The 20,166-nt window shown below is 37.2% G+C and overlaps 1 protein-coding gene across 2 annotated transcripts in view; it reads right to left on the reverse strand.

Annotated features, from left to right (window-relative positions):
- The window catches only part of LOC112053280 (guanine nucleotide-binding protein G(o) subunit alpha), a 92,656-nt gene that overhangs the window by 51,760 nt on the left and 20,730 nt on the right, over positions 1–20,166 (reverse strand). For both annotated transcript variants that reach the window (XM_052887980.1, XM_024092664.2), the window contains exons 3-4: positions 12,837–12,978; positions 50–210 (exon numbers count right to left, since the gene is read on the reverse strand). In XM_052887980.1, coding sequence (XP_052743940.1) covers positions 50–210; positions 12,837–12,978 — 303 coding nt within the window. The remainder of the gene's footprint in view (positions 1–49; positions 211–12,836; positions 12,979–20,166) is intronic.

A 20,166-nucleotide genomic window follows, 5' to 3' on the forward strand; every position in this document is an offset into this window, starting at 1 on the left:
CCCTGATTCTACGACTAACACAATCAGGAAGAAAATAAAATAAACTCACTATTTAGCAGAGTCGTTGAGCTGGTACTCGTTGGAGCGGCCGAAGCACTCCTGCACACCAGCGTCGGACCACAGCCTCTTCATCGCCGCCAGCAGCTCCTCGCTGAAGGGTTCCGTGTCCTCCATCCGTTGGATCACGTCGAACACCATTTTGCCGTCGCTCTGGAAACAAACATCCGTTGTTCATACTTTGTTCATAATAATGATGATCTCGGCTGATGATGTCCTATCCGAAATGCAGACTTGAAATAAGTTGTCGAGAAAGTGTTTGGACTTATAGTATAGTTTCAAAGTGATATTACATCAGCTGACGGACGACCATGGTCCTGAGCACTAAACGCTAAAGCTAACTCTTTAGCATGCCCTGAGCAAACCTGCATCCAGCGACTTGTCTTGACCTTTTCTTATAGTAATGTTGTCCTATACTACAGCCTTTCTTGATGAGTATTGTTTACCAACAAACAAATTAAAAATGTGGGTATAAATCATTAGTCATTTCACACCTAATAATAAATATAAATAAATTGTTCTTAAATTACTGAAATTCAATTTTATTAATAATCTCAGAACAATTAGATATGGTTAATATATTTTACATAACATTTTAAAAACAAACCATAGATAATTTAAAATAAATAAGTTATGAATGACATGGGTTTTCTACCTTCATTTCTAATTTATTTGTTGGTAAACAGTATTCTTCAAGAAGGGCTGTAGTATAGTAAGTTTAAATGTAAATCAATTACAAATTTCCAAAAAAATATATATATCATGATATTACGTAGTTATGCGCAGTGACGCTATAGTAGTTTATTGACAGAAACTGATAAGGCGGCACTGATAAAGCGTATTTGCAGTGTTATTGTTACGTACAAGTCTAGATCTGTATTAAAATTGTATAATCAAATTCAATTCATTCGTTTAGGCTTAAATACTATACTGAGAACTAGTAGAGAACTACTAGAACCTGATATACCTCTTTTAAAAAGAATTTAAATATCACGTGTCTCAAACGGTGAAGGAAAACATCGTGAGGAAACCTGCATACCAGCGAATTTTCTTAATTCTCTGCGTGTGTGAAGTCTGCCAATCCGCATTAGGCCAGCGTGGTGTACTATTGGTATAACCCCTCTCATTCTGAGAGGATACTCGAGCTTAGCAGTGAGTCCAATATGGGTCGATAACGATTATAAAGAGGTAAAGTTTGTAATATTGGATCTACTAAACCCGATTTTGAAAATTCTTTTACCACTACAAAATCACGTTATTTGTGTCATATTTTTAACTATTTTTCATTGGCTATTTTTAACCCTATATTCTCACGGGAACGGGAACTACGTGGGTGAAACCGCGGGGCGTTCGGGGGCTAGCTAATGATGATGTTAATGATCACTTTCAAGTTTTCAAAATCCAAGTACTCAACAATATGAGTATAATAAATAATAAACATTATTTAAATTTAATAATATTACCGAATTGTTAACAAAGTGTGTTTATAGAAAACACGTAATTTTTGATAACTATACGCTGTAATAATTAACGTATTATCAAAGTTGGTAAGTCCAATATTTAATTAATAAATGTTCTACTTTTAAAACTGAAAACATCATGCGTTCAGTTCACTGGGACGGGATTTGTATAAATACCAATAAAATCATATCGTTATAAAAACATACTCATACGAGTATGTATAAAGCACCCAAGTTTTAATTAATACAACCCGCGGCATTCATTCCGATTTCCGCTGCTGGATTTGCATTCATTGCCCGCAAGATAAGGGCTTGCGTACTCGATAAACGTACTGTACTGGCAACGAAGCATTAGTATGAGATTTATACGCTCGCTATTCAAGTGGATTTTGTGAATCGAATTGCTATAAAATCACTGGCTGGCTGTCCAGCGCGGAAATGCAGCCAGTATTCTTGCCACCATTCCACGTGGGCATGATTTGTATAGTTATTAGGATAAGTTAGCTTAAGTTCCAAATTGTATTCTTTCTCAATACAAAAAAAAAAATCACTGTAAAATTGACTTTATACATGGAAGAATAGAGGACAATATGAAATTCATATAAATGTGGAAATAATAATTTAGAATTATTTTGTGATCTTTCACCTCCCAGACCAAACTATTTCGTAAGTAAGCTCGCATGCGCACAAAAGATTTTTTAACGGACGTTTTAAAAGCGTTTAAATACTATTATTAATTCTATAAAAAATTTAACGAATTGAATATGTAAAACAAAGGAAAATCACGTGTCGTTTTATCTAGGTAAATTACGTGTATTTTACCACGAAAGTAAGTATTTCGATCCTCAATAAACGACTTTAGAATTGCGACCAAGCAAATATGCTAAGGGCAGGCAAAGCTATCGATTGTAATGGTGCCTGTACACGCGGCGTACCTACATTTGAATGGGGTTTGCCACCACTTCGCGTAAATATGATAGGTATCACGTTTTATTGGAATAGATAACGAATCAATAATCCAATTCAATGCATGTGTAGGTGGTATAATTCTATTCTACTTGAACCATTACGTTACACTGTATCTAGTTCGGAACAGTAAATAAATTACATTATTCATGGCAGGTAAGAATGTATTTTTTTTTTATTAAACCACATAATCCACAGTATTTATAAAGTTATAAATTACAGGAAAACACTGCCAAGAACCTGATAGACGTACTCATAGGCATTCGATAAAATTAGATTTACATTTTACATGCATTTCCAAATGGGAATTAAAATATATGATAAGTTACATACAATTCGTTTAGGTTTACCATTTTTCTTTGTTTAGCAAAGCTATGTATAAATTAAGATTGTTACAAAGCCAAGTATATGAAACATTACCTAATCGGATTTACGTCTAAGCGGTCGCAACAGCGGTCGCGAGTCGACGGAACACTTAAACGATAAGGGTAGTGTGTTGACATCATAACACGTGACATAAATAATGTAGGGGTTAGGCCCCGGCGCCATTTATGCGCCAGCACGACTGACTCACTCTTAGATAATAAGCAGAAGGCGATTCGTAGGGTGCGAACTGAGTAATTAAACTGCACTCGTACCGTAAGGGCCTTAGCCTTTCTTACATAACACAGGAATGTGTAAAATTACTACTAGCAAGGTCTTTTCGCTGATATAAGAAGTTTATATCTCTCATATCAGATATGGGAGATATAGATTATTGTTATATCATTTCTTTTACTTATATACCTTCTAACTTTTTAGTTATGTGCATTTTAAGCCGTGATAGCCCAGTGGATATGAATTCTGCCTCCGATTCCGGAGGGTCTGGGTTCGAATCCAGTCCGGGGCATGCACCTCCAACTTTTCAGTTGTGTGCATTTTAAGAATTTAAATATCACGTCTCAATCAATGAAGGAAAAACATCATTTTGAAACTGGAGTAGTTACCCCCAAAAGACAGAAAACACGCTTTTGTGTACTTATCCTCAGAAGATGTTGACTCTACATTAAGCCCCCATTCGCACGAGTGTTTTTTCAACGGACGTTGAAAAAACAAGAAATGCATTCCCAAGTATATGTTCACACGACAGCGTTTTTAAAACACGACGCTTTTTTTTCTAGCAGTGTTGCATTTTCAATTTTGGTCGTTGGAAATAGACCTTCATTTAACTTCATACTATATTTGAACGCTTAACGTCCGTTAAAAAAACTCGTGCGAATGGGGTCTTAATGTATGAGATAAAATTATACATGTATATGAATCTATACTAATATTACAAAGCTGAATAGTTTGTTTGTCTGATTGAACGCACTAATCTCAGGAACTACTGGTCCGATTTGAAAAATTTTTCAGTGTTAGATAGCCCATTTATCGAGGAAGGCTATAGGATATATATTATTCCCGTATTCATACGGAACCACGCGGGTAAAACCGCGCGGCGTCAGCTAGTATATATGTAACAATATGTAAATACAAATCCCGATGTAATCTTCAATTTCCAATAATGACTACGGTACAATAAATGATTCAGACAATACCGCATTTCACGAGTACTTACCGAGAACAAATCAAACGTCCTCGGGCGTATCCAATAGGGTGCCATTGTTTTGTTGCCAAACACTATCCATAATAAATACGCAAGAGGCAAACGGGTAAATGCTATGCAATATTATAATACACCTTCTATCATCATTACCAACCCATATTCGGCTCACTGCTGAGCTCGAGTCTCCTCTCAGAATGAGAGGGGTTAGGCCAATAGCCCACCACGCTGGCCCAATGCGGATTGGCAGACTTGACACACGAAGAGATTTAAGAAAATTCTCTGGTATGCAGGTTTCCTCACGATGTTTTCCTTCACCATTTGAGACACGTGATATTTAATTTCTTAAAATGCACACAACTAAAAAGTTGGAGGTGCATGCCCCGGACCGGATTCGAACCCACACCCTCCGGAATCGGAGGCAGAGGCCATATGCACTGGGCTCCGGCTCTACGACTTCTATAGATTATTATAAAAAATACATTAAAAAAAAAACAGTAAATGTTCAAACCACAAATGAGTTTAAGGGATGTTATAAGTTTGATGAGTCTGTCTGTCTGTATGTAGCACCGTAGCTGCCGAACGGTTGAAGCAATTTAAATTGATTTTTTTTATTGTTTAAAGTTTACGTATGTGCGCGCGTTCTTAGACACGTTTGATGAAAATCGGTTGAGCCGTTTAAAATTTGTGATGGGTGAAAGTGGGGAAAAGTAACCGAATATTGATGACTAATTAACAAGAACACATTTAATAATACGATTTTTTTATTACATATTTTGAAATCGATTTTTTAAGAGCATAGGATATTGGGCGTCTGAATAAATATCGTCCAGGAGGCAGTAGGCAAAATAAGTTTGAGAACTTAGTTTTAACTAAATAATGTCTAACATTTTCAAGAAATATTCTCAAGGGGCAGTAGGCAAAATAAGGTTGAGAACCTATGGTCTAACTTAATAATGTCTTACATTTTTCTTCAAAAAATCAACCTTCTGCAAGCGTCATATTCAGTGGTTAACCACAGAAAATGACACTAAATTTGAAGAAATCACAAGCGTTCCTTAGGGACCCCGCCAGTTGCGTAACCAAGGTAAATCGCATGCCCCACACAGAATGGGTAAGGAACCAGGCAACATCGTGAATAACTAACGGTCAATAGTCTTCACGGACCGTACTATTCCCGGAATACTTTATATATGCATGTAAATGAGTTTGTCTTGAGTATTTGAATTTGGAGTCACTGCATTATTCTTGGCATTTAATCCATAACGGATTTTCTGATCACTAAGTCAACATAATTACGGCTTTTTTTTTACGGCTCACTACTAGGCCTTACAGGAGCGGAAATATGGAGCTTGGATCCACTATGCTCCATTGCGGGTTGGCGGGTTTATAGGTTGAATTCTTTAGGACCACCATGGATGTTAATTACAGTGATCGGGCGATCAGTGAGTACTGATCGCCTGATCAAGTAATCAAGGGCTAACTTGTAAATAATAAAATCGTTGATCTTATAAAATCGTTGATCTTATACATTGACAGAGGGGTAACGTCTAGCGAGGCAGGTCCCCACATAATTCGTCTGAGGCCGTCATTTATTTATTTATACTTTATTTGTTCACCACAACGAAAGAAAAAACAAATAATAAAAAAGTATCGCACAGAAGTAGGATACAAAAGGCGGCCTTATCGCTACGCAACCAGGCAACCTTGGGTTTAGGAAAATGCGAAAACACGAGAATGCAGGTGGTCTAAACAAAATAAAATACATACATAAACCAGATTACATAGGTAAATATAAAATAATAATTGTTTTTTTTTTAATTTACAATGTAGGTATAATTTTAATGGTGTAGAAACAATACATTGTATTTCTTTGAATCAATATTTGAACATTATTGTAGAAGGGGTGTTTCATAATGCCCCTTCCCAAAGACTTTAATATGCAAATGAATCAAACCGCAGTACGAGTAGGTAGGTACTATCGAACTAATTCATAATTGAAACGTTCGCTATTGATTTAGCTCTCTCTGAACCGATCCACCAGAAGCTGGTGGTTCATATCCGCTATGTTTTTATCATTTATTCGAAGCTATCACACTCCTGTGACTTGATTCGCGTAGTGGTCGACTTTCGGACATACTTCTAGCTCTCAATGAAATAAAGCTTATGCACAAAACTAAGCATAAAAACGGCGTAAGAATCCGTTCAGTACTTTCAGAAACTGTAGACAGACAGAAAAAAAAACAAAAATAGTTGTACTATTACTAACTCAGAAGTTAGCCCTCCAACCCGTATTGGAGCAGCCTGGTGGGTTTGCTCCATATCCCCATTACTGTAAGGACTAAGGCCTGGTACTGCAGTAGGCCGTTAAAATAGGCTGATAATGATCACACTTTGTACGAACCTATGGCACTTATAACTTTATTGATATGGTGATTATACTTTCTGAACAATTTATCATACTTGTAATGTGAACGTTCTCTTGTGTTCGGACACCTTTCGCTTTTCTTCGTGCACATGAAATGATAGATGATACGAGTATACAGTGTCGTACCGCCCGTGCCGTGGGAACGCGAAATAATGGACGAAATTCAACGTTCACTAATCCATGTGTGAACAATCTGTTTCAGGTTTAAAGATTCTCAAGCGTTAGGCTAAGTTCACGCTATTGCGGACAACGTGGTGACGCCACCAGTCGCGCCGCTAAAACACAATGGAAAACACCAATAGAAGTTTACCTAGTTCCAGATCTTTCGCTCCAACGCATCGAAATTTCCGACAATATGTCATTTTGTCTTAATGAGATATGTCGTGGCGCGCAGCTAGGCATACTGCTGGGTTATTCGATAAATCGATCGTTTTTGCTACAACACATCGAAATTTCCGATGCTATAAGTCGATATTCGACAACATGTCATTTTGTCTTAATGAGATATGTCGTGGCGCGCAGCTAGGCATACTGCTGAGTTATTCGATAAATCGATCGCTTTCGCTACAACGCATCGAAATTTCCGGCGCTATAAGGCGATATTCGACAACATGTCATTTTGTCTTAATGAGATAGGTACTTCGTGGCGCGCAGTTACTGTTGGGTTATTCGATAAATCGGTCGCTTACAGAAAATTAAAGCCAATTATTTTGTTTGATATTTAGTAGTTGACAAGTAAAAAGAATTGATGAGAATGAAAGAAGCACGGATGATATGCAAGAATCGTAGAAAGTGAAAAGATGAGGCGTGATGGTATGTATTGTATGTAATATGTTCCAAAAAAGATAGGTAGGTATGCTTAGAAATATTTATTTACTTAACTTGCTAAATAAAGTGTCACATCCTAATACCATGGATTTTTCGGGATGAAAAGTAGCCTATGTGTAAATCTATTTCCATTCCAAATTTCAGGCGTATCGCTTCAGTAGTAGCGGCGTTAAAGAGTAGCAAACATCCAATCAAACATTCATACAAACATTCGCGTTTATAATATCAGAAAGAAGTAGGATAGGATATAGAACGGTTGCAAATCGATTGCACAACCAGATCAGGTACCCTTCATAGAGCCATATAAGAGCACATTTGTTGGTAGCGCGCTGGTTGCGTTGCCACTAATGACCTAGTGAGGTTGCGCCCTTACTATTGTGCGTGTGATAGTAAAGAAAGTGCTTAAAACGTCTAAAGAAAATAAAGCAGCATTTCTTAACTTAATTATAACTTTACTTCATTAATTGAAGCTTTGGTTTCACCCGTTAAACCTACATCCTAGATTCCTTGGTTAGTCATTACTACAGATCTCTAGGAGGTATTCGCTATCAAAATTTTCAAAAAAGGAGGGGATTCTCAATTCTACGCGTGTATTTTTTTTTGTGACCTTCATAACTTCGTCATTTTAAAACCAAATTTGAAAATTCTTTTTTGTTTTAAAGATTATATAATTACAACACATATAACATTTCATTTTCATGAAAATCAAAATAATTGAAATAAGTAAACCAAATTGGCCATTGGGCACACAAAAAACAGAAATATATATATTTGTTAATTTAACAAATGTAAATAGTGTAATTAATAAAGTTTAATTATTCGCCTCACAAACCTCAAAATAAATACTGTATTGCGACAAATGATACATAATTTAAAATATCAGAAATGATAATAAATTATTACCGCCACCGCATGCATACCTATGCCAACACAAACATATCGTCGCAATAAAACAAAAAAAAAGAGTACGAAGAAGCATTTCAGGTGTTAAATAAATGCTATTTTCATTATTTAATGACAAACATAATAGCAAGAATCTTGACTTATAAACTCTAGATCATAGGTTCCCAAAGTGGGAGACGGCGCCCCCTTGTGCGCATTTAAATTTTTTTATAGACCTCGTATCATGAGAACTTAGGTTCAAATCCTGGGTCGAGGTACGAGATACTGAGCATTTCTTTCTTCAAAGAAATTTTTGCCAGGAGTCTAGATTTTTTTTAATGCAAATAGGCTCGCTCGGGTTTGACCGTGATCTAACCTGATGGTAAGTGTAGATACAGTCTAAGATGAGACACACTTGCCTAGAAGGTGCCTATTGTTTTGAAGATATCCAAGTAATAAGATTCAGAAAACACAGACTTAGGAAGGATATTCCAAGAATGGAAAACTTGTGGTGTCCCAACATCCCGTGCCTAGGAGAGGACTTATTATCCAAACCTTGCAAACCGTAATCGGAGCAGCGTCGTGGGTCTAAGCTCCATATTTCCTCTCCTACTCGTATAAGGGGACGCCTGGCACTGTAATGGGCTAATGATGATGAACTTTGACTATTTGTCAATGCTTTCCCCCACTGAAACACTGTACACTACCATTTATTCTTTATTATCATCGAATCTAACAAATCTAATAAGTTTTCGTGACACTAGACTAAATCCACATTTTAGCATCATGACCTTCCCTGCCAATATATTCCTATTTTATTATTCATTGGTACGCTAAAACGTAGCTTGATGCAGCAGTTATTAATTTTTAACTAGCCTAAAAGTATTTATAAAACCGACTGGCAATAATCGATAGTTTACACAACAAGACATACGATATATGAGTATACCTCCGTACACTCATAGATGTAAGCATGCTCTTAAATTCAAAATAGCAATTATACACTTTCACACCTCAACGTGATGCATGAGTTATGATGATGCACCATAGAAAATAGATGCCCCATATAATGCTAGTATAAGTCGTGTTGTGTAAACTTACACAGTAAAATACCAAAAACTGAGAATCTATAATCTATGGTAAATGCCTCGTTGGTCCAGGGGTTAGAGTTTATGGCTTGAGATCACAAAGTCCTGGGTCAGGCTATGAAATAAAAGAGCTTTTCTTTCTACTAAGTTTGCAGTATAAATTCTCAGAACGGAATTGAAAAGTTACATACATATCGAGAAATCAGGATTCAATTGGGCGGTTGGTAGTGCAGAGCCAAGACGAAGGCAAAAGATCGAGAAGCCGATCTCCAACCCGCTGGACGGATTTAGTTAAGGCTGCTACACGAATGTGTATCTATGGTGGAGTGTTCTCATAATGCAGCCAATCGCCAATAATCGAACAGAAAGCGTCGATAATCGTTGCAACCACGACCACCATGCCAAGAGTGAGCGATTAAGAAGAGTAGTAGACATTTAAAATTGGCTAGTAATGGTAATAATCAATGGTTATTAACGTAGGGGGTATTTATATTATTTACGTCTGCAATGATATATCAATTCTACGGGCTTACCCCGTAGAATTGATATACCCTTCAACCATGTATACCCTTAGGTATACAGGGTTGAAGTTGGGATTGTGAGAACCATCTCTGTGGAATATTGAATAAGTATCCAAATTAATTCATGGAGGTGGATTGTAACTAACTACATGAAAATGATAGTCCCTCGTCTATTTTTTCGATTAGATTGATCAATTAGATAATTGAGAAGTAATGTACTCGTAAATCTATATTAAATCGATCCTAACTATACTAAAAAGAAAGAAGTAACTTCTGTAATGGACATTAACTAGATATACGACGGTTAAAGGAAAATAATCTAACTCATTCTGTTCAGGCACAGATTAGATTAGTACTTAGGCTAGGATAGATTAGCACTCTTAACCGACTTCCAAAAGACGAAGCTCAATGTTTCGTATTTTTATAGTATTAGTTGTAGAACATTCAAGAAGATGTTCCTCATTCCTTCGATTCGAGTCATTAAAAAAAGTTCCCTTTAGACACAGATTAATCAATAATAGGCAGATAGAGCGTACGGAACACGACGGTGTCGTAGCCGCTTCAAATGCAAAATTCAAAAACTAACAGATTCTCGAGTCAGTACGACACGAAGCGTCGCATCGTCTTATGTTTTTAAATATTTTAAAAACTGTTTACAAAAACTAAAGAAATAAGGTGGAGTATTTTCTTATTGGTTTAATTGTTGATTATTATATTGATTTACGTAATTGTTGTTAGTGTTAAATTTTGAAATACAAATAATGAAAAAAATTTGTTTACGCGAATGTCAAGAAGACGCGTTACTTTTGGTTTTTTTATGGGTTTCACCGGCTTCACCGCTGCTTGTAAACACTCATTCTGTATGATCTTTATTCTGTGGCTTTAGATAAAAACTTCATACAATTTTTGATGACAAAATAAAAGACATGTGAAAACCTATTGCACCTAAACGTCCCACAGACAACATACAACCACAATTTTAACGGCACGGCAACGAAAATCTCAAACACTGAAGACAGTCAATTATAATTACACAGCGAGTCGTAAATGTCTAACATTTTCGGCGCTACAAATACGAATTGCACGCGTTATAAAACTCTAAATATAGCGCGAGAAATGTGAATTATTCTCATTCACTTTCTGAGAAATCATGACAGTGCTAGTCGTAACGTGTGGGGACATGCAATCATTTGCAACAAACATTATAGTATCGATCGAATTGCATGTAGATCAGAATTCAGAGGTTCCCAAATTTTTTCCCTATTTTTTCTCATAGACCACTTTCGAAATCTAGCTGATTCCGTTGGACCCCCTGCAGCTAGATTACTACCATTTCCCAAGGAATTTTGCGTTGCGGCTCAGTACCAATCAATTTCGTAAATGTAATGATTGCTGAATTAGATAATTAATTTATTGTGATATTGCGCTCAGTGAAGTAGCTAAATTCGGCTAAATTTTTGCGGTCATTTTGTAGGCAAGAAACATGTCTATAGTACAAAATGTCGTTGACTAATACTATAAAATGTGAAAGGTGTCGAGTGTTTGTAACTCTATCAGGCATACGGTTGAACAGGTTTGGGTGAAATTTGACACGCACATAGTTTATGACATGCATTAAGACATGCAGAATTAAGAAAAATAATGAATGACCTGTGCCATCAATTCGAAGGGTGTAGGTGTGAATCTGGTCCGAAGCACATAGCTGACAAGTTGGGAGGTGCATGCATTTTTTAAGAAAATATATCACGTGTGTCATTCAAAGCAAAAACATCGTGAGAATTTTCTTAATTCTCTACGTTTGTGAATTCTGCCAATTTGCCGTATTAGGTCAGCGTGGTGGACCATTAGCCTAACCCTTCTCATTCTGAGAGGAGACTCGTGCTCAACAATGAGCCGAATATAAGTTGTTAATGATGATGATGAATAATAAAATATTAACATGTGTTGGTTTCAATGACATTTTATACTAGAGATAGGGAAGTAGCGCATCAAAACGGAGACAAAAATGTATAATTTACTTAATTTCATTTAGTTGCCTATTAAACAATGAGCGTTATTTAATAGGCAACTAAATGAAATTACATACAATGAAACAAACAAACTAAATGAAATCACAATAACAAATAATACCGTCTACAATGTCTAGTTGTGTGCTCAAGAAGTGTAAAAACTATATAATATACATAAATCCTACTAATATTATAAACGCGAAAGTTTGTTGGATGTTTGGATGTTTGTTACTCTATAACGCCGCTACTACTGAAGCGATTTGGCTGAAATTTGGAATGGAAATAGATTTTATTAACACATAGGCTACTTTTAATCCCGAAAAAATCCATGGTTTCCCGAGATTTGCGAAAACTGATGATTTTGATGATATGAATGTTTGTTACTCTTTCACGCCTCGACTACTTAACCGAATTAGCTGAAATTTGGTATTAAGATACAATATAGCCTGGATTAACACATAAACTACACTTTAACCCGGAAAAATCCATGGTTCCCGAGGGATTTGTGAAAAACTAAATTCCACGCGGGCGAAGTCGCGGGCGTCTAGTAAATATATAATGGAATTAAAGACAAAATTGTGCATGTGTGCGCTCAGTGGAGTCGCTAAATTCGGATAACTTTTTTTTTTATTCATTACAAGTTAGCCCTTGACTACTATCTCACCTGATGGTAAGTGAGGATGTAATCTAAGATGGAAGCGGGCTAACTTATTAGGAGGAGGATGAAAATCCATACTCCTTTCGGTTTCTGCACGACATCGTACCGGAACGCTAAATCGCTTGGCTTACGTTTTTGTCGGTAGGGTGGTAACTAGCCACGGCCGAAGCCTCCCACCAGCTAGACCTGGACCAATTAAGAAAACCTCAATCGGCCCAGCCGGGGATCGAACCCAGGACCTCCGTCATTAAATCCACCGCGCATACCACTGCGCCACGGAGGCCGTCAAAACTTTTTGGGGTGATTTTGTAGGCACGTAACATATGTATAGTATAAAATAAACATGTGCAGGTTTACCTCGCGATCTTTGTTTCCATATGTGATGCCCAAGTTGGGCATGGCGCGCAGTATGGCGACGAGGGACTGGATCGTGTTGCTGTACACCACCGGCCGATACTGCTTGAAGTCTTCATTTGTGAAGCCACTCTCGTGGATAATTCTGTTGACGAAACATACAACATGTTACAACCTTTTTCTAGGTTATGCCACATATTACAGGGAATTCTTTAGTGTTCCACTGTTTGAGTGGACAGTTAAGCCATAATATAATTAAGATTTAATGTGAAAGAAAGATCTTCCTTTTTTTCAATGTTTTTCGGAAAATTATTATTCAAAGTAGGTTTCTTCGCGAGCATTATAAAAAGTAAAGTCGGTTGGGAAAGTTGTTTCAAGTTCATCATTCCTCATTATCAACCCATAGCCGACTCACTGCTGCGCTCGAGTCTCCTCTCAGAATGACAGGGGTTAGGCCACGCTGGCCCAATGCGGATTGGCAGACTTCACACACGCAGAGAATTGAGGAAATTCTCTGGTATGGTTTGAGACACGTGATATTGAATTTCTTAAAATGCACACAAATGAAAAGTTGGAGGTGCATGCCCCGGACCGGAATCGAAGGCAGAGATCATATCCATTAGGCTATCACGGCTCTCTAGTTTAAGTTAGTCAATAGCATAAGCCCTCATTCGCACAAGAGTTTTTTTTAACGGACGTTAAAAAAGCGTCCAAATACAACAAATGCATTCCCAACTATATGTTCACAGACAGTTTTTAAAACACGACACTTTTTTTCGAGCTGTGTTGTATTTTCAAATTTTTGCGTAGGAAATAGACGTTCTAAACTTCATACTACATATATTCGAACGCTTTTTTAACGTCCGTAAATAAAATTATCGTGCGAATGAGGGCTAATTTTATGTCCTCTACAAGGTCAGGCCACCCTTACAAAAGAAGAAGATATGGAGCTTAGACCTACCACGCTTCAATGCGGGTTGTCGGGCTCAGATATAGTTTGAGTGCTGGAACTCCGGCTTTTGTATATTTACTGAAAATTTCTAGGAATAAAAAGCTTCACAGCCCGGCCCCGGCCTCGAACCCAGAACCTCGCGATCCGAACTTACATGGGCTAACCACGGAACCAATGAGTTAGACATTCTTGTTAGCCTTTACAATTTAGTTGGCCCATACAATTTCGTCTTTTGTTGTGGGGTCATGGCAACAATACTCCTTGTTATTAATCAAAATGTATTGTCGCTTTCGATACAAAACTAGGTTTGCCTTTATTTATGATATGCACGCGAGTTCATTGCCCTGTTATAATAGTTTGTATGTTTCGTTCAATTTCATTTGGCGAAAGACCAAACTGCCACCATTACTAATTAATTGGTTAATTAACTTCCATACATATTTCATACATTATATTTAACTCACTTCACATTTTGGAAGTCTGTTTGGTCGCTTCACCAATGACGGTCATCACATAGTCACGTCACTGTCAAAACCATATGTCAAGGGGGCACGCCACTGTCAAAACCATAATTAGGGTCAAAAATAGTCAGTTGGGTCATGTCAGGTTAAGCTATCGCTACAAGCCTTAGTTTAAGATGTGGGAAAAAATTCTTAATCCCACTTCTTATGTCGAAAACGGGTTGACATCCGAAGCGGATTTAAGGGGATAAAAGTCTGTCAGGTCTAACAATTCCCACCAAAAATGTTACCAATAAACCCTCGAATGACAGAGAATAACCTTGAGTGAAGTCCCGAACTTGTGACCGAAGGAAGTAGAGTTAAAGACGTCTTTTAAAACTAGTCACAAGTCATTCTCCTCGCCTATACCAAAATAATCCTTGAAGGACAACCAAACACAACACAACCAAAGGTGTCAACAGATCGAACGTCACGACAAGAATGAGCTTGACCTCCGGAGCAGTTTACCACTACTTCTCTCCTAACTCACGGAACATTTCGTACTATCTCGGCTCATGACGACACGAACCTACCTACCTACCTGTCGAATGACTCACTCGAAACCCATAACCATCTTTTAGCGGTCGGTTAAGAAATGGTATATTCTCAAGTACTTGCGGCCAAGAAACATTGTGAAAAAAATATAATATTCGACAATGGATGACGTCAGTCCTCGGCGTTAATGCGGCTCGTATGTCTTCAGTGTCTTCAAACAACCTTTATGTGAACACGCTTCAAGAATACGAACAATGGAGGCGCCCGGATACTTAAAAGTCGCGGCGTGCCACCTTTTTTCGAAAACAATGACGTTATCGAGGTATGAAGAATAAAACTATAACAAAATACCACAGAATGGGAAAACACATCACATAAAGGTAAAGCTAAAATATCATACTGCAGCTTGATTATTCTAACTTGGTACGTCGACATGTTCATGCACTATGTTTGTTGGTTTAGTTCATTCCTAGACACACTTACTCGTAAAACATAAGGGGTTGAAAGGCAGTGATGCCCAAACCTTCGCCTTTAAAAAAAACATCAGCGCAAGCTTCTACCATAAGTAAGTATAGTAGGCCACTGTAAAGATTGGACCATAGAAATTATTCGATGTTCTACGGGTTGAACGGTGGTAAAATTCGGATGTAGCGTAGCAAATAACGTAAGTTCAGACCCTCAATCATCTAAGCATAAAGCGTAATTTTGTGATACTTTCTTCGACATGTCTTCAGTCGCCTGAAACTTCCCTTCAAAAAACGCCGTTAAGAATACTGTTAGAAATATAGTGCAAAGTGGTTCAAAGTTAAGTTCAGAAAACATTGAAGCCAAAGTCAAAATCATTTGCCGTTAAGACGATTTTTCGGCGGGTAAAACCGGTAGGCACAACTAGTTGAAGACCAAGTCACCTACAAAATCTGGTAACCGACATTAGAGATACAAGGGCGCATGCGTCGAAGTTTGACGTAACACTTAGGCCGCTATCCCACTAGCGTTCTGTGTACAGCAGTTTATTAAACGTTTGACCACCGAAAGGCAAAGGCGACTGTAAATTGTCGGGATCTTTCAGAGTCAATCATTCCTAATAAACAAAGCAATTTTCCATGATTATTATTCTCGATAATGATTCCTTAATCTTTTAAGTAATTTTCGTCTACGAATCAAAGCCAAACCAGGGGTGAGATTCCGCTATTTTACATGTCACGTCCATGTCACGTCTTATGCGAAAATGTCATAATAAAAAAAAACAAAACACATACAGCCGAAAGTAGAACCTCCTCCTTTTTGGAAGTCGGTTAATAAACAATGTCACAGCGCTGTAACTTTACAAGATGCACGGGCTGTATGTAGGCATGTTGTCTTTAATTACATGGTGCTCAATCGCGGCGTTTTCTTGCTTTGCAATATAATTTGTCTATATTGAAACCGTTATTTCCTCGGTTTTCAGTTAGTTTTGTTGTACAAAATTGTGATTTTAAGTGATACTTACACAGCAATCGGATAAATTGTTTTGAACCGAAACATCAAAATACTTATTAGTTTAACAGAAATGTACGAGAGTTCTCTGTTCTTCAGAATCTGATTTTCAAACTGTTTGGTTCAGAGATTTTAAATGTTTGAATCAGATCTACATTTTTATTTAAAATAATTTTAGACAGACGTCGCGACGTTCGGTCGTCATTCCAACGCACGAAAATCACCAATGGGATAACGGCTTTACATAGTGATCACAGGGCCGCATGGCTATACCCACCGGTTAGATCCGGGACGTCAGTGACGTCACACTCGCGTAAGCTGCACTGTACATCGCGAATGGAATACACATTCGCTATGTTTTATACTACAGCGTTTGATGTTCAATAAAAAGTTATCAAATACAGATAAGGGTAAATGCATAAAAATGTTACGATTTTACTGTATTGCTACAGATAACAGTCATTTAACGTGGGATGGCTGTAAGTATACGGTAGAGATAAACCATATACATATATTGTAAAACCAAAATACTCTACCTACCTATACTAACTCTACCTATAGAATACAATACAAAATATATGTAACATTATAAGGATAGAACTTGTTAGAATACAAATTGTATTATTTATCTTACGAAATCGCCACCACGGAAACGACTATTAAAGTAATGTTTTCTTTTTATTTATAAGTTAGCCCTTGACTACAATCTCACCTGATGGTAACTGGTAAGTGATGATGCAATCTAACATGAAAGCGGACTAACTTTTTAGACATAGGATGTCAAGTCAAGTCAAGTCAAAATTCTTTTATTTCAAATAGGCTTAGTTTACAAGCTCTTTCGAAACGTCAGGTAATAATATTAAACTTAAGATAATGGTGATAATAATTATTCGAAAACTTAAAATTAAAGTTACGAGGGTTCCAAACGCGCTTTGGTCCGAGATGAAAATCTACATCCATTTCGGTTTCTACACGATATCGTATCGTAACGCTGAATCGCTTGGCGGTACGTCTTTTCCGGTAGGCTGGTAACTGGTAACTAGCCACGGCCAAAGCCTTCCCATCAGCCAGATCTGGACCAATTAAGAAATCCTCAATCGGCCCAGCCGGAGTACGAACCTAGGACCTCCGTCTTGTAAATCCTACTCGTAAATCCATCGCGCATACCACTGCCCCACGGAGGACAGGATTAAGATATTGAGCTTATAAATATTATGTCTCAAAATATATTTCAAAATTATAAAAGTCCATCCTGAAAACCGGCCCCATAGCATGTATTCTAATTTTAAATAAACTTTTACACGCCTCCCAAACTAAATGAAACCTCTTTCCTTTTACGTTTGGTAGGTAATAGCCATGAATGACGTAGGAGACATTATTCTATAACAGCTCAGTGACGACAACGTTTATACCGTTTTTAACAATTGCCACATCACAAACTGTTAATAGGTTTTCACTGACGTTATACTTCTTTTAGTACGTCACTATACGAGTACATTTTAGGACATCTACTCATAGAGTCGTCCGATCAAAAGCTACCTTCTACGTTTGATAGGTAAAATCACTGGTATGACGTAGAGGACATTATTCTAAAACAGCTGATAGACGACAAAGTTTTTACCGTTTTTAACAATTGCCACATCACAAACTGTTAATAGGTTTTCAATGACGATATACTTCTTTTAGTACGTCACTATACGAGTATTATTTTTGGACTTTTACTCATAGAGTCGTCAGATCAAAAGCTACCTTCTACGTTTGGTAGGTATAACCATTGGTATGAGGTAGGAGACATTATTCTATAACAGCTCAGTGACGACAAAGTTTTTACCGTTTTTAACAATTCCCACATCACAAACTGTTAATAGGTCCCCACTGACGTTATACTTCTTTTACTACGTCACTATACGAGTACATTTTAGGACATCTACTCATAGAGAGTCGTCCGATCAAATATAGCCATTGGTATGACGTAGAGGACATTATTCTAAAACAGCTCATAGACGACAAAGTTTTTACCGTTTTTAACAATTGCCACATCACAAACTGTTAATAGGTTTTCACTGACGTTATACTTCTTTTATTACGTCACTATACGAGAACATTTTAGGACATCGTCTCGTAGAGAGCCTACGCCCAGAGGTGAAATTCCTAATGTCACCGTACGTATATTATCAAATCTACACAGAAAATCGCGTTGATAAATCTATTTTTTGCAGACATAGACAGTGGATTACACAAATAAGAAAAGAACAAAGGTTATGATTAACAATATTTGTCAGGACAACTTAATTAACAAATCAAACTGTAACCAAAATCAGACCCCAGAATGAGAGAGAATGACCTTGAGTGGAGCCACGAACTTGTGATCGTCAGTTAACTAACACTCCCTTTTCCACTCAAGTCACTCTCCCCGCCTATCCCAAAATCACCCATGAAGGATTATCCAACAAAAGGTGTGGACGGATCGAAGCCACGACATAAATGGGCCAGACCGTACGGCGAGCGCCTTATATCGCCAGTCGTTCCCGCCTAATTGCTACCCCTCTCTAACTCCCTATCCTCTTTACGCTAACAAGTCGCGCTACCTAGCGTCGGCACACGCCATCACTATTGCCTACACTATACTAATATCATATTTTGTTTAGATTTGTTTGTTTGTTTGCATTGAATAGGCGGGAAGCTACACTATCCCCGTGCGCTATAAGCTATATTATTTTATCCTCGTACGGGAACGGGACCAAGCGGGTAAAACCGCGCGGAGTCTGCTAATCAATTAATAAAAATTCTACGCCTTCATAACTGGATTCAAATCCGATCAATGACATATGAGGATTGCTATTCTAAAGCAGAAGAGTTGCTAATTCTAAAGCAGAAGAGCGACGACAAGGTTTTGTAGTGTTCAGCAATTTGTACGTCACTCATACTCGTACATTAGAACATCTATCTCACATTTGTCCGGTCAAAGGTGAAAAAGGGCATTTATTAATAAAACTGTAAAACACCTTCCTAACTGGAAATAAATCCGTTCAATGACGTAGGAGAAAAGCAGAACAATGACGACAAAGCTTTTGTAGTTTTCAAACAATTGCCACATCGCAAACGGTTAAAAGCTTTCCACTGACGTTATACTCCTACTACTACGTCACTGCATGAGTACATTAGAACCAGAGGTAGAAAAATCGTGTTACCTTTCATTTATTAAAGCTGATACACCATTCCAACTTTACATAAAGCTATTAAATGACGTCAGACAATTTTACAGCCGAACAATGACGACAAAGCTTCTGTAGTTTTCAAACAATTGCAACATCACAAACTGTTAAAAGCTTTCTTCCATTGACGTTATTCTTCTGTTAGTACGTCACTGTGCATTAGGACATCTACACACAAGAATAACCAAAAGAGGAAAAATGTATTAAGTACTAATCGGGATGATAACAGTTTTTAAATTGTATATAAATTAGGAGTATGCTAATAGTTAAGCAATTTTATAATAGTAACAGGGTATCTGCGATCTTTACTTTCGGAGCTACAGGGATTTAAAGGGTCATATTTGCGGTGCTGCCACGGATCCCTAAAAAACGCTTCGTACAAAATGGCACGTTTTGATGACGTCGTCTTAACGATTGTTAATTTGTATAGGCGTTCAAACAAAACTGCTAATATCTCTGATATTTGTGCGTTTACGTTTATAGTTCATATATTAAAATATATCACATTTAAATTAAGGAAGCTAAAACTGTATGAGTTTTCATCTAATTACGATAAAATATTTTTAAATTTTATAATCTTATTTATTCTGTAAATATCCAGACAATCTTTGCGTTATATGTATAAATTTGTTTTAAACCCCATTATAAATTTTAATTTTTAAAAGTTTACAGTGTACATCTTAACTAAATATAAA

This window comes from Bicyclus anynana, chromosome 20 (genome assembly GCF_947172395.1).
Source record: "Bicyclus anynana chromosome 20, ilBicAnyn1.1, whole genome shotgun sequence".
In the NCBI taxonomy this organism is placed as follows: domain Eukaryota; kingdom Metazoa; phylum Arthropoda; class Insecta; order Lepidoptera; family Nymphalidae; genus Bicyclus; species Bicyclus anynana.